At 37.9% G+C, this 13678-nt stretch overlaps 2 protein-coding genes across 2 annotated transcripts in view; one reads left to right on the top strand and one right to left on the bottom strand.

The window, feature by feature from the left end:
* lifra (LIF receptor subunit alpha a) overlaps window positions 1–2824 on the bottom strand; it is a 19050-nt gene extending 16226 nt beyond the window's left edge. Inside the window, exon 1 of the mRNA XM_035657799.1 lies at window positions 2675–2824. The gene's annotated coding sequence lies outside the window, so the exon portion shown is untranslated. The remainder of the gene's footprint in view (window positions 1–2674) is intronic.
* A 3251-nt stretch (window positions 2825–6075) lies between these two features.
* The window catches only part of cep78 (centrosomal protein 78), a 9721-nt gene continuing 2118 nt past the window's right edge, over window positions 6076–13678 (top strand). The window contains exons 1-14 of the mRNA XM_035657633.1: window positions 6076–6208; window positions 7308–7576; window positions 7666–7841; window positions 8168–8240; window positions 8355–8458; window positions 8544–8718; window positions 8840–8953; window positions 9183–9247; window positions 9372–9462; window positions 11005–11122; window positions 11425–11467; window positions 11658–11807; window positions 11953–12030; window positions 12503–12684. Of these exons, the coding sequence (XP_035513526.1) occupies window positions 7315–7576; window positions 7666–7841; window positions 8168–8240; window positions 8355–8458; window positions 8544–8718; window positions 8840–8953; window positions 9183–9247; window positions 9372–9462; window positions 11005–11122; window positions 11425–11467; window positions 11658–11807; window positions 11953–12030; window positions 12503–12684 (1631 nt within the window). The 5' untranslated portion in view covers window positions 6076–6208; window positions 7308–7314. The remainder of the gene's footprint in view (window positions 6209–7307; window positions 7577–7665; window positions 7842–8167; window positions 8241–8354; window positions 8459–8543; window positions 8719–8839; window positions 8954–9182; window positions 9248–9371; window positions 9463–11004; window positions 11123–11424; window positions 11468–11657; window positions 11808–11952; window positions 12031–12502; window positions 12685–13678) is intronic.

The raw sequence follows: 13678 nt of genomic DNA, 5'->3' as shown, positions 1-13678 counted from the left end.
ACTGGCAGTGGCAAAATTGAGTGTGTTTGCTTTGTAGGAGTGTGTATGTGTGTTGGCTGGAGCACTTTGCACTTCACATGATCACTATTTTTGTGTTTGTAATAGTTAGTGATCGGTTAATCATCAGTTTATTATTTAGTTGTTTTTGTAAAAGTGGAAAATGTCAGAAGAAATATTACCATATGGCCATCACAAGTTTCCAGAAATTTTAATTTGTTTTGCCTAACAAGCTGTATCCAGCAAAAGTTTGGTATATTTCATAAATTCTGTGTTATTGGTGAAAAAAAAAGTATTAGATTTATAGTTAGTCATTATACTTAATCGATCAACTATTTCAACACTAGATTTAGTCTTAAAGACATCCCATACTATGAAGTGGAATGTTATCCTCGCTTGAACCAAAACCAAAACCAAAATACAAAATAAATTGAGGCCAAAGCCAAAATTACTCCAAACTACCACAGCTTGGAAAGAAAGAAAAAAAACACGACAACAAGCAAAACAAGTTTCATCACTATCTAAATAGACATCAGACATGTGATGGAACCTTAAATATACGAGTTATAAAAGGTTTCCATTAAATAAATAAGCATTTTCTGTCTTTATCCATTTGTAAAGCACAGCCCCCCAACAGTAAAGCACCATACAAAACAATATAAAAAAACAAAGATCAGAACCTCTGATAGCACTTTCTTTACAAAAAAGTGTGTGGGATGGCAGCTGAAGCCAAACTCTGGCAAAACGTATGTGTCTGTTCTCAGCCTACACTCGGAAACGCTGTCATTATGCTGTCATACGATGACCACCAAGACTAAAGAAATAAGCACACAGTGGCTCTAGTATATTATACAAGTGTGGTGACTTTTGGAAACATGAGCTTAAGCTGCTGCTAATTATGTTTGACCTTTAAATGGGACGAAAGGAGGACCGGATGCTAGTGAGAGAGTAAGGACAAAACAGAGAGAGTTAACAGATGAGTATGCCTGTGTGAAATGTCGGTGCTCTGACCTCAGTGGAGAAGGGGACATTCAGTCCTGTGTGTGTAGCTTTTGGACTTCAACCAAACATCGTTTCCTTCCTTCCCTTTCCCTTTAAATCTTTATGAATGTAAACGTAAATCTTAGAAGCAACAGGAAGTGAGTAAAAACGCCATTTTAAGAATTTATTTTTTCCTTCTAAATTACTGGCTTAAAACAATTAAACACACACCAAAGCATACCAGTCAAACCCCACCGCCTCGTGAGACAAACTAGTCTCATATTTTTTTAGCACAAACACAACCAAGTGACTGGTGCTAAAGAAAACACACAAACAGGGCAGCCATTGTTCTGCCAGGTACGAAGGCGCCTTAGATTTATCCAGTTTGTTATGGTGACTAACGTTCAGTGTTTCTTTTATTGAGTCATACCATAACGACAGTACGTAGCATGAAAAACCACCTGTTTTTGAAATTGACACTCACATAGGAATAAAGTAGATTCATTCCATAAGAACATAAGGGGAAAAGATACAGCACAAGCAATTCTTGTTCTTTACGGCTGGAAAAAAATGAAAGGGAAGACTGCACCAAGGGAAGGAGGAGTGTTCAAGTATCAAGGCTAATATGGATCTGTTAGACGCCAATGCAAATGCATGTAAATGTTACCGAACAGGCATCAATTGTTTCCCCTATGCAGGTGCACACGATATCAGTATAACTATTAACAAACAAGTATCAATTTTCTCCCCTCTGCAGGTGAATACAATATCACCTTAACACAGATGAAGGAATGATTGCTGTGATCCACCTAAACCTTCTGATACACTAACTATATTTCCATTTTTTTCCCCAAGTTAGAGCTCTGAAATGATCTAATAAAAAAGTATTGTAGTAATTACTATACACTGTTAATAAAAGTAACCAACTACTGGGTAGGGTAGGTTATTACAGGATCCACATTTTTTTTTAGAAAAAGATGTGATAATAATCCCCATCCCATTTCTATAAGAACATACTATATTTTACAGAGAGGGAAAACAGCTCTCCTGTGCTTGCACATCATATTTAAGCAACATACTATGATTTGTTATTTAGTTGAGTACATTTTGTGTAGAGTTAAACGGGGTCCTTTTGGAGACCGAGATAAAACAGCCACAACATGTTGCTGATCCATACTGTAGCACATTGGCAAGGTAATCAAAATATTAAGACATTATCAGAAAAATATCAGCTAATATGACCATAATATGAAACATCTATGATGACGAAATGACGCACAATAATAGTAATAATGTGTAATATCTATATATTTTTTATATTCTGATTCTGTTCCTCCAGGAAAGGTGGCTAATACAGCAGATATCCCAAACTGCATCATCAATTAGCATTAGCAACTGGGCAGCGTGATAGGTAACATCATTCACGTTGAAAGTCACAAACAACGGACAGACGGCGATTACACTTATATATAATGTAGCTATCACATTTAACAACATGTTTATCAAGTGAGACAGTGTACTTCAAATCGGAAAAGCTGAGTTAAATGTCATTATAAATTCATTTAACGCCAGCGGCCAGCACCCCAAATCACACACACGCAGACAGGCCACTGCTAACGTTGAGCAGGTACAGTCGCTGCCACCTAAAGACGATGGTTAAACGTTATTCTGAGATCACAAATAACAACAAAATTACCTCTGAAGTAGCAAGAAACCTTTTGCAGTGTTGTTTACGTTGTATATATATCCAACAAATCCAGATTCCTGACAATCCCTGCCCCGTGATAGTTGTTGACGCTAGCCCATTCCCAATGAATCCTGAGGAGGTTTGGATTACTGGAATGGAGCGGAGCAGGGAGTTTGATTGACGTTTGCATTGACCAATGGGCTTCGACTATACTGTTTTTCACATGGGAGAGGGCGTTGTCGTGCTGCGTTCATGTCACACAGGAAACACGGAGAAACGGGTTGTAAGGGTTCACGACCATGGTCACACGACCATTACTGTATATGTCGATGGTCACGACACCCGTCCAGACCACTTTTAGGACGCGATTTTCTGGATTACAGTATCTGAGTCATCAGCTAGAGTGATATGAAAATGATTTCTAACATGCGATGTGAACTTTTTTATTTAAAAAATTGGAGGATTTTATTGTGGGACCCAAATGCACCGTGCGTGTTGACAACAGACTAGTTAGTAAAAATAACGAGACATTTGAAAAAAAAAAGTTCTTGTACAATCCCAATATTTAATTTAATAATATACTGAATATGTATCTGTACTGATCGATAGGGCTGGGTGATATGGTTCAAATAATTATAAAAAGATTGATAAGCATATTTTCGGCTATTGGCTTGAAAGATCTCATATAAAATGATCAAACTGGTGTTAAAAGTACCGGACTGTGTTCCACTTTTATCAATTACATGAAACCGAAAACTTTTGTTGTTGTTGAATGACAGTTTGTTAAGATTTATTCATTTAGACAACAGATAAAATAAAATAAGCCTTTATTATCCCCTGGGTGGAAATTCTATTTCAAATAAAATAAATTCAATTGAATAATACGTGAAAGAAATTAAATTGAATAATAAATAAAAGAAATTAAATTGAATAATAAATAAAAGAAATTAAATTTAATAATAAACTAAAGAAATTAAATTCAAAAGCAAAACAGTATATATACATTAAAATACTTTAAGTCACATATTGTGGAAGGAATTGTATGTCCTAGTATTGTAGTGTATGTAGTACATACATGATATAAACATTGATGATTGTAGAATAATAATACCAAATCACCAGAATAAAAAAAGTTAATAACGATAATATGAGTGGCCAATAATTAGGGTTAATATAGTTTTATGATATAGTTTATATCAACGGAGTTGGCAAAGAGTTCAAGATGTTTATTGCATATTCCAACCAAAAGGCAAGTTTTTCCCGCCGTCCTGTGCCCAATAAAATCTTTCTTTGCCTGTCGCACCGCTGATACCGCGACGCATTAAATACCACTAGTATAATCGCAAGTAGAGTAACAAAAACACAATATTGGCAATACCAATAATATAATATAAAAAAAACCCCAATATTAGGCAATAAGTGGGCATTAGTCAAAAAATAAAATAGAGAATCAATATTAGCAGTAATTTTAAATTACTGATATGTAGGGAGACGCAGGGCTTGTTGTCAGCAGCTTTTTCAGCTCTTATATGACTTTCTTGAAATCTATACACGCATATAAAACAGTGTACCAGATGAAAGACCAAAGTCGCAGGTAATATAATTTGTATTCATGTGCCATTTTCATATCTTGTGTCAGTGCAGAGTTATAGCAATCACAGATAGAGAGTGTGAACCATGTGACATGTTGGGGCCCCACCATCGGGTAAATTGTCTCCACTATATGGTAAGATGAAGCACTGGATTTCAACTAATAAACAGGACAAAATATTGTTGTTGTTCTTTTTTTATTTAAAGTGAACATTGAGTCCAGGCCACAGAAAATGTTATCATTGAGCTTGAAAAAGCCATTGAACCAAATTAAAATAAAATATATGGCAAGCATGCACTGGAATTAAAGTCCCTATAGGAAGTTTTTTTTGGCTGGCAGCGTAGGCTATGGCTCTCAGACTCAAAATGCATGTTTTACCTTTGCCTAAACTCAAATTTCCAGATTGAATTGAAATTACAAAAAAAGAAAGCATTTGGTTCATTTCAATACCTTAAAACCCAGTCCCTGAAATGTGGAACATAGGTTCCCAAGCAAAGCAACTGGAACGATCGCCATTTCCTAAAACTCAAACAAAAAACCTGACCAAACCAAATTTCCTCCACTAACTCAAGACCTCATCATCCCGCATGAAGCAGTTCGGCATAACGACGAAAGCTGATTTGCCAGGGTGCATTCTTCATGGCCCGCCATCCTTTTGCATATCATGCACTGGCACCCCAGGTATTCTTCTGGGCGGCTGTTTCGCAAAAATGAACTTAAACAAAGCAAGACCAGGCCCACAGGGACTCATCTTCTTCGCGATGAGGGAGTGATCTGGAGTTTTCTCTTTGTACGCGTGCCGCCTCCGGTTTGCTTCCTTTGGGTATTTGATTTAGTTGCTTGCGGCTTTACGTGTGACAACGAAGCCCCAAAAAAAATGACTGAGACATTTGCCCGCAAAAACTAAAAACCGAAATGTTTGCCTAAGCTCTAGTTTAACCGTTAGCCTCTAGTTTAAAGTTAGCTTAAAACAGAAAAAACATGACTTACGGTATGAGCAGGTCCTTAATCTCATCCTGCTAAACAAGGTCCAGCCATGTATCCAGGACTGTTAGGAAGTTTTTATCTGAACGAGAGCTTATTCTTGAAATATACCCATAAAGTTGATATTCTTTACCTGTGGATCTGTGCAAAATGGTTAGCTGGTGGCTGCATGCGCCAAAAGCTCACAATGTGCTAAAATCCTCCCTCTCCAGACCAGGTGTACGATGTGGTAAGGCTAGTGCCTGATGTACGCTGTGTGTGTAATGTGGGTGTGTATAAAGTGTGGAAGTGGTGATGAAAGCTTAAAGTTGTATTCCACTTTGGGCGGGCCCCCTTTTTGGTGGAGAAAAAAGAATAATTGCATATGTGAGCATACTTACCCGTGTGAACAAAAAAACAAAAAAGCCGGCGGTCTCCGCTAAAAACCGAAAAAATACGGCAATAAATACATCTCTACTTCTATTTTTATTTCTAGATATATTGTTACATATTGTAATATAATCATTATTTCTGTTCTTAATGTCGTGTAACGAACAAATTTCCCCCCTGGAGAGATTAATAAAGTATTTCTGATTCAGATATCAACAGCTGGTACTCAGTATGTGGACTTTCTGGGTTCTTTTCTTAATCTAATTCTATATAACATCTCCATTAAACTAATGCCTGTACTGAATTAATCAAGGGTGTTAAAATCAGTTGTACCCTTTCTTGTTATAGGTAGATAAAAGTTAAACGCAGAGAGAGCCATCGATCAGGGGGTGCAGTGGTTCGATAGGGGGCAGCAGCGGGTCCCCGGATGTACTCACACAGCCCGCAGTGAAGAAGAGAAGTGGGCGGGGCTTCGGTAGCACTACAGCGCCACTTTTGAGCGGTCCTCCACTCCGTGAACAGTAACAGACCGCAGGAGCTGTCAGAGAAACCCGAGAGAACAGTGCCAAGACGGTCGAGCCTTCAGTTATATGTGGAAGGTATATTAAATTGTTTTAGTTCTATTAAATGGTGTTTAATGATGCTTGAAATTACAGCGTTGCACCCAGGGGCTTGGCAGCTAACGTTACAGCGTGCTAACGTCACTCTCCTTCCCTACCGACGGTTGCTAGGAGCTTAGCTTGCTAACGCCGCTGGCTCAACTGCCGCTGACAACCATACAGCATCAAATAGTGAAGGATTCAACAGGTTCACTGTACTTTACAACTTATTCTCTAACTTATAGCTTCAGTGTTGACGCTGAGGTGTTACACTGACATCTGGGTCACTATATTTGTTACCTGGTATCACAATATGACCACAAATAACGTCAGCTATAAGTTAAGTTGATCAAGACGTCTTGTTACCTGAGATCAAATATATCTTTATAGTTCAGTAGTTAAGTTTCTGTACAATTTCTCCTTAGTTACACTTAGTTTTGCACACCACTTATAGACATTTGCGTATGATCACAACTCTCACTGTAAAACAACCTCAGTTGCAGACTGTGGATCACTTGTAATCGTTTTATTTATGATGTTTGATCCTCAGACCTTCATGTAAAATTTTCAGAATGGACCAAAACATTGCAATTAATTAATTGGTCTTAAAACAATACTCAGATTATAAAAACACTCTGTAATGATTCCACCTGGCCCTAAAGAGACTCCTTCCAAATGTGAAAAAATGTAAATAACAGGGGTAAAAAATCCACACTCCTCGATGTGTGCAAAAATGTATTGAAAATATAGCTGAAGTTAATATGATGCTTTAGCAGACTGAATTCAATAAATCAGGAGAAATTAGTGCAGCAAACTGACTTGAAAAATTGTGAAGTTATCCTCTAAGTAATATTGTCTAAGGACATCGACCTTAGATGCAAATACATTTTTCAAATAGCAGAAATCAAAAATTGGATTGAGCCAGCCATTTAATATACAAAAACAAACTGATGGAGATGAACCTTTTTTTGGTGATTCACAGTTTTTCCATCAGTGCCCGAGGAGTGGATAAGATCTTCTGGCCCTATATTTAACTTTGTATTACTCTGACTAGTGAAAAGTTTGCTTAGTGACGTCTTAAAAATACTTTTGTTCCTAGGTCAAAGATGGTTCAAGACAGTGCTCACATTCGGCAGCGGGGTGCCCAGGACTTTATGGCATACTATGAATTTGCCTGTGCCCGGCAGGAATCAGTCCCTCTCCCCGCTGTTAAGATGAACCTTGACAAAGGGATGCTGGACTTTCATGGAGACAGGGTCAAACTGACGGACTGGCCACCCATTCTCAACTCTATCTGCATCAACAAACACCTGCACCACATTGCAATAAGTAGCACATACCAAGCTAGTCTGGCTTCTGGAGATGCAGGTAGGGCAGGATAATTAGAATTAGAAAACTTGAATGACTGAATGTTCAACTTTGCATACAAGCATTAATCATATCACCACCGATTTCAGATAGAAGATACTATAGGTCAAGCTTCAGGAAGAAGATCCCAGCCATTCGCTCTAAAGACATGACATTCAAGTTGTGCAAGGCCCTGAGAGAGTGTCTGACTGTCTCTGCTAACCTAAAGACTCTGCAGCTTAACGGCCTCCCACTGAGAGAGAGGGACCTCATCACCTTGACAAAGGTAAAAACAAACTAGGAATATGATCTGCAGTGTAAACAGTGTATTTTTAACTTATTTAGAGAAACAGAATCAGAAGCTCATTTGTATTTACTCCCCACTTTTCTCTTCGCTGTCTACTGTCAGAATCAATTTTGAAGCTGTGAGTATTAAGAAATAAGCCTGTAACTGTTAACTCCAGGGGTACTGAGGATTAAACATAGCTATTGTGTGTGTGTGACAAATTACACCTGAATATTATTTCAAACAGCTGCTTGTGAGTGTTTAAGGGTGAAACTTGATTAAAAAAAACCTAATTAAAGATAATGAGCCATATGTATCTATTCCAGGGTTTAGCAAAAAGTGTTTCCTTGGAAAACCTTTCTCTGGCAAACTGTCCAATTGCAGATGAGGGCTTAGAGGGTATGTACTTGTACATTCACAGTTTTATTTCCTTTTATTGTTCAGAAAACCTTCACAAGATTGTAATGCATGTGAGCGTGTTGTCTTCGTAACTGCCATTTTTATATGTTTCAGTAATTTGCCAAAGTGTAAAGTATTCCACGAGAATCAGGACGGTAGATTTTACAGGATGCAATCTCACTTGGAAAGGGGCAGAGCATTTGGCCAACATCATCAAGGTTTAATGTCATTTTTAAGAATTTCAAAAATGATAAATTATATTAAAAAAAATACATATTTGTTTAAAATAAAAACAATTCTCAGCATCAGGGAATGCAGAGGCATGGTACCGCATGGGCAGAGTCTCTGAGGTATCGACAACCACAGTTTGAGGGAATGGGAGGTCTCCGCCGCATCACCCTTAACTGTAACACTTTGATTGGGGACCGAGGGGCTGCTGCACTTGCACACGAACTGGCTGAGGACCTCTGGGTTAAAGGTTAGTAGGTGTGTGGGTTTGAGTGAAATACAAAGAGAAGACTTTGTTTTATTATTGCTGTTTGCTTTTTAGTAGGGATTTTCTCGAGTTTTCTGTGTCTGTTTTGTGACTTGTTGAACAGCTGTGGATCTACAGAGGTGTGGTCTGTCCAGTGAAGGAGCTCGTCGTTTGCTGGAAGCTTTGAAAACTAATTCTGCTCTTTGTGTACTGGATATTCGTAGTAACCCTTTAGTTGGTAAGAAGTTACCTCAACCAAGGTCATAACATAAATTATTGGTATGTCGTTTGTTCCACACATCACTTTTGTATTGGGGATGTAATAAACTTTGCAGCCTCTAGGTGCCGCTAGCGCATTGTTAGATGTACTGTAGTGTTTCATACCAGAAAAATGCCATATTGCTACATAATACTACAATTACTTTGATACTGTAATTCTTCAGAAACATAATTTTTTTTCTTTACAGACAAGGTCCTAATTAAAACTATAATAGAGAAAGTGCTGATGAATGCTGATGGACAGTCACCAGAGGTAAGTGTCTGGAGCAAATGTACATCATTCAAAGAATAAACCATTTAATGAATGGTGTATTGGCATGCATGCTCCATATTTGTTACAAATCTGTGCTCCATGTTTTTCTTATGTTGTATTGCAGTACTGCTGGATCAAGCCTGCAGCCACAGAGCCACAGAGAGCCACTGATCCAAAGAGGCGAGCAGTCAGAGGAAAAGCTACATTTAGGATAGGTTTGTATACATTTTATATTATTTCTCACAATGCTACATTAAACACAGGTACCTGTCTGTGAATTCAGTTAAGGTCATTGTATTGTTGTGGTAGTGAGCACACAACACACAAAAAAGATCTTTTCTCTTTTATTAACATTGGGTTTTGTCTCTAAAAAGACTAAAAAAGACAGACTTAAAAACAGATTTTCAGACTCCTAAACTGCCAATTTGGTTTAGACATAGTTTTGGATGTTTAAACATGATTGAAATACGGATCTGCAAGTCTCTGATCTGTGAAAAAACAAGCACTATATTCAGTGTTGGATCTCTTTCAATCTGTTTGAGATATGATCTATTATCTCATACTCATATTGTCTTTCTGAATTCTTACCTGGCTTTTAAGTTATCTCAAGAACTGGTAAGAACTGAATTCATTTCCATCCTGTTCTCCCTTTGTTGCAAAAAGAAACTTGAAAATCATTTTCAAGTGTTTGATATGGTTTAGATTTCTTTGTATTAGAATATTGAGAATGTTTTTAGCAACAACTATATGTTTTATTTATATGATAAAATAGTATAGATTCTCACCTGACAACAAAGTCAACACTTTTAAATAGGGATGCCCAGATCGATCAGCCACCGATTGTCATTGGCCAATATTTAGTAAAAATAATTGGGAGATCGGGATTTATGCTTTCTAGTCACTGATCACGGAAAAAACAATCCATGATGCAAACAAATTGGAGCCGATTCCCAGCTGATTTGCTGTCGTTGCTGCATGCTAACTAACCTGAAGGAGCACTTCACCCCTAAAATGAAGTGTGTATCAATTTCCTCGCATGCCAGTGCCTCTTTGTGAATGTAGAATTAGTCCAAAGCACACAATCCAGCCTTGTTGAACTGCGATTCAGTTTTTAAACAGCAAAACTATATACAGGATGTCTGTGGGCTCTTTTAGAATTAGAATTTTAGACCTTAAAATGTCTTAAATATAGTCTTTAAAAAAAAGAAAACGTTAACGTTATTTGTATAAAGCTGCATTTTTCAGACTCACTTTTAAATGTGTTATTGGGGAAAAGTTTGTATTGAGAAAGTTTGAGATGATCGGCAGTCCGAATCTGCAGCAAAACATCGTGATCGGGGCATCCCTACTTTTGAGTAGTTTTTGTTTGGGTACCCAATCGTAATCAAAAGCAAAAGATGAAGAGTGCCATGCTGTCTCGTAACTGTTACAGTAACTAACATTATTTTCAGCTGGACTTTATTCTCTTATGCTTGTGATGTTTAGAACCTTCTTTTTTAGATATAAAGCACCTCGTGGATCCGCAGGCTATATCACTCCCTTATTACCAGTAATTCATGCATTAATTAACTCACAGTAAGCCATTCTGTGGAATGACTACACATACCACAGAAGCAGGATGTGAGGATCACTCACCACCGAATGAAGTACTCTATGGGGGCCTTTTCATTCATGTCCAATTGCCAGTGCTTTCAGAAAAAACCTTGCTCTCCGTTCATGAATTTCCAGTTGTTCACTTGGCTCTTTTTCTGGCACAGCCCCACGTAAAGGAGCATCTACTGGAGGCCGGAGTTCAAGTGTTGCTCAGACACAGAAGCCTTATTCCCGCTCCCGTTATGTGCCTTGGCGTGCTGCTGCACGGGCTGAACGCCAGAGGTGAGGAGATGTTGGTAAACCAATTTCCTTTTAGTTTAAAAAAAAAAAAACATCATTGTCTTCATTTATTATTATCTATCAGATAAGAAAATCTAGTTTGTGTTTTTTGGTGTCTGGTTTGAAAGTGAATGGAAATTTTGGTCTTCAGTTTTTGGCTACATTTATGGGACATGTCTCCTCAACCAACCAGAATAGAACATACTGTAAGTTTTATGTAAAATTTACAAAGCACACGTCAGGTATCGATGTGATGGCACTCAGTGAATCGAAAACTAATATTGTGTTGGATGTCTTTGTTACAGAGGTATGCCTCCTGGAGTTACTGTTATGGATCAAAGCTTTCAGGTGAGTGTTCTTTTGTTTATGTAACAGGTTGCAGCGTTGTTTCAGCCAAGTATGAATTGGATTCATTTCAAATCTTTAATGTATTTCCTTTTATGAGATTTTCTGTAGTAGAAAATGCATCAGAACTGTCAAATGGTGCCAAAAGCGATTTAAAAAGATTTGTGTTTTTTAAAATACATGGTTTCGTTAGGGTGCAGCTACTGTAAAGGTAACCGTGGAGTCAGATTCAGAGGGAGAGGAGGATGAGGAAGAGGAAAATGTGGTGGTGGAAGTGGAGCAGAGACCATCTTCTCGTAGTCTCCAGGAAAGGATCACTGGCCGCCAGGTTGAACATCTGCAGGTTAGTAACATCAGGTTAGTTCCCAAACTGGAACTTTTTTTGCAGACATATCAAAGTTTTGGACTTAATCAGTTTACTTTCAAGCACTATAAGTGTGCTGTTATGTGTGTATGTGTGTGTGTGTGTGCCTATGGATGCCCTGCAGATGGAGCTCAAAGAGTGTCGTCTGAGGCTGGGTGAGGAGCGCAGAGCCAGACTGAAAGCTGAGTCAAGACTCATGGAGGTAATGATGATCTCAGAAATACTTCATGTGATATTTTTTGTCTGTTATTTGTTTTTCTTTTGTTTTCCTCTGCATCCTTTCAATGCAACAGTCAGCAGTTAGCATTTTTTTGAATAAGCTGAGGAATTCACTCTGGATGTGAAGCTTGAAGACGTCAGTGCCAAACTTTATGTTATGACACAGAAACGTCTTTATTCCAGACTAACATTATATAGTTTGGTCTATAGGATCGGTCAGCCATATTTAAGTGCGTTTTGGATAATTACATAGCCTATAACTTCAGTCTGAAATAAGGAGAAAGCTCCTTTTATGGCAGGTAAGTTTCGTAATGTCTCAATGTCAACTGTCATGCAGCCTTTTGAAACACATTCAGATGTAATGGATAAAAGTTACAGCACTGTATTATGTATTATGTTGTTTTGTAAATGAACAAGACACTGGCTTATTCAGTGTTTTTGTTATTTCTATTCAGTATGAGCTGGAGAATGCCCGTCTTCGTGACGCCAACCACTCCCTGTCAGAGGCACTTGCAGCCACTGGATCTGCATCAGCAGCACCTGCTTTCAGTGCTCTTGAAGATGAGACAGTCCTTGAAAGCATTGAGAGCTCATTTACCAAGTTCCATGCTTTCTTGGATCTCCTAAAGGATGCTGGGTGGGTATTCCTCAAAGTGACCAGTACAACATTTCTCTTGTGACTTGGATTGTGCCAATTTGGTTCTGGTTTTAGGTGGTTTAAAAATGTGTTCATATAACTATCGTATTTTCAGTTTCATTATGTGTCTCTAGTTCATTCCTATGAGTCACACTTGTTTTTTCCACCTGGGAATCTGTTGCACCCTCTTTGTCAACATAGAATTTCACTCTGAATCCCCACAGAAAGTTATTTTCATTTAATTTAACTATTAATGTTTTCCTTTTCTTTATCCAATTGTATTTCAGTGTATTTCCTTTAGGACCACAATTGTTATTTGTTACCAATCAATCTTTGTTTTATTTTTCCAATTAAATGTTCCCAAGTCACTAAAACCCAAAGTGATCCTCTAAAGTTGTTTATTTTGTCAACCAACAGTCAAAAATTGCTGTAAGACACTTACTGCAGTGCACTTACAATCTCGTGATTTTTTTGCATAAAGAAGTAGCAATTTATATATTTTACAAGGTAGTACAGGGATTGTATGGTTGACTCCCAACAGCTCTCCCCAAGCGAATAAGTTCAGACAAGCAAAGTATGCACTACCTGCTCAGAACAAAATCAGATTAAGCAAAAGTAATTGACAAATGAGAGTTGACAACATCTTAAAATTGCTTTTTTTTTTTTCTCTCTCCTCTTTTACGCATATGTGTCTGCTGCTTTTCTAAGTCAATAGCAGTGTCAGTCAAGGCTTTATTGCTGTGAGTTTGTTTTGCTGTCTGCCCTTGTGAAAAACTTCGCTTCAAGCATCTAAATCGATCTCTCAAACTCTTTTTCACTATGGATACATAGAATACAATTGGGTAGTTGATGTCTATCTTACTGGACGACATGATGATCAGAAGTCTGTTCTCTTTTTGTACATTGACTTTTCACCATTAATGTGGTGTTCGATTCGGTTTCGTTCTGAGATGCTCTTTAAAAACTCTTATCTCTTTCTTTTGGCCCTGTTGGC

Source organism: Morone saxatilis, unplaced genomic scaffold (assembly GCF_004916995.1).
Source record: "Morone saxatilis isolate NCDOM2014 unplaced genomic scaffold, NCSU_SB_2.0 Contig16, whole genome shotgun sequence".
NCBI lineage: Eukaryota > Metazoa > Chordata > Actinopteri > Moronidae > Morone > Morone saxatilis.
Note: the sequence above shows the minus strand (reverse complement) of the source record. Positions and strands in the feature narration are given on the sequence as shown.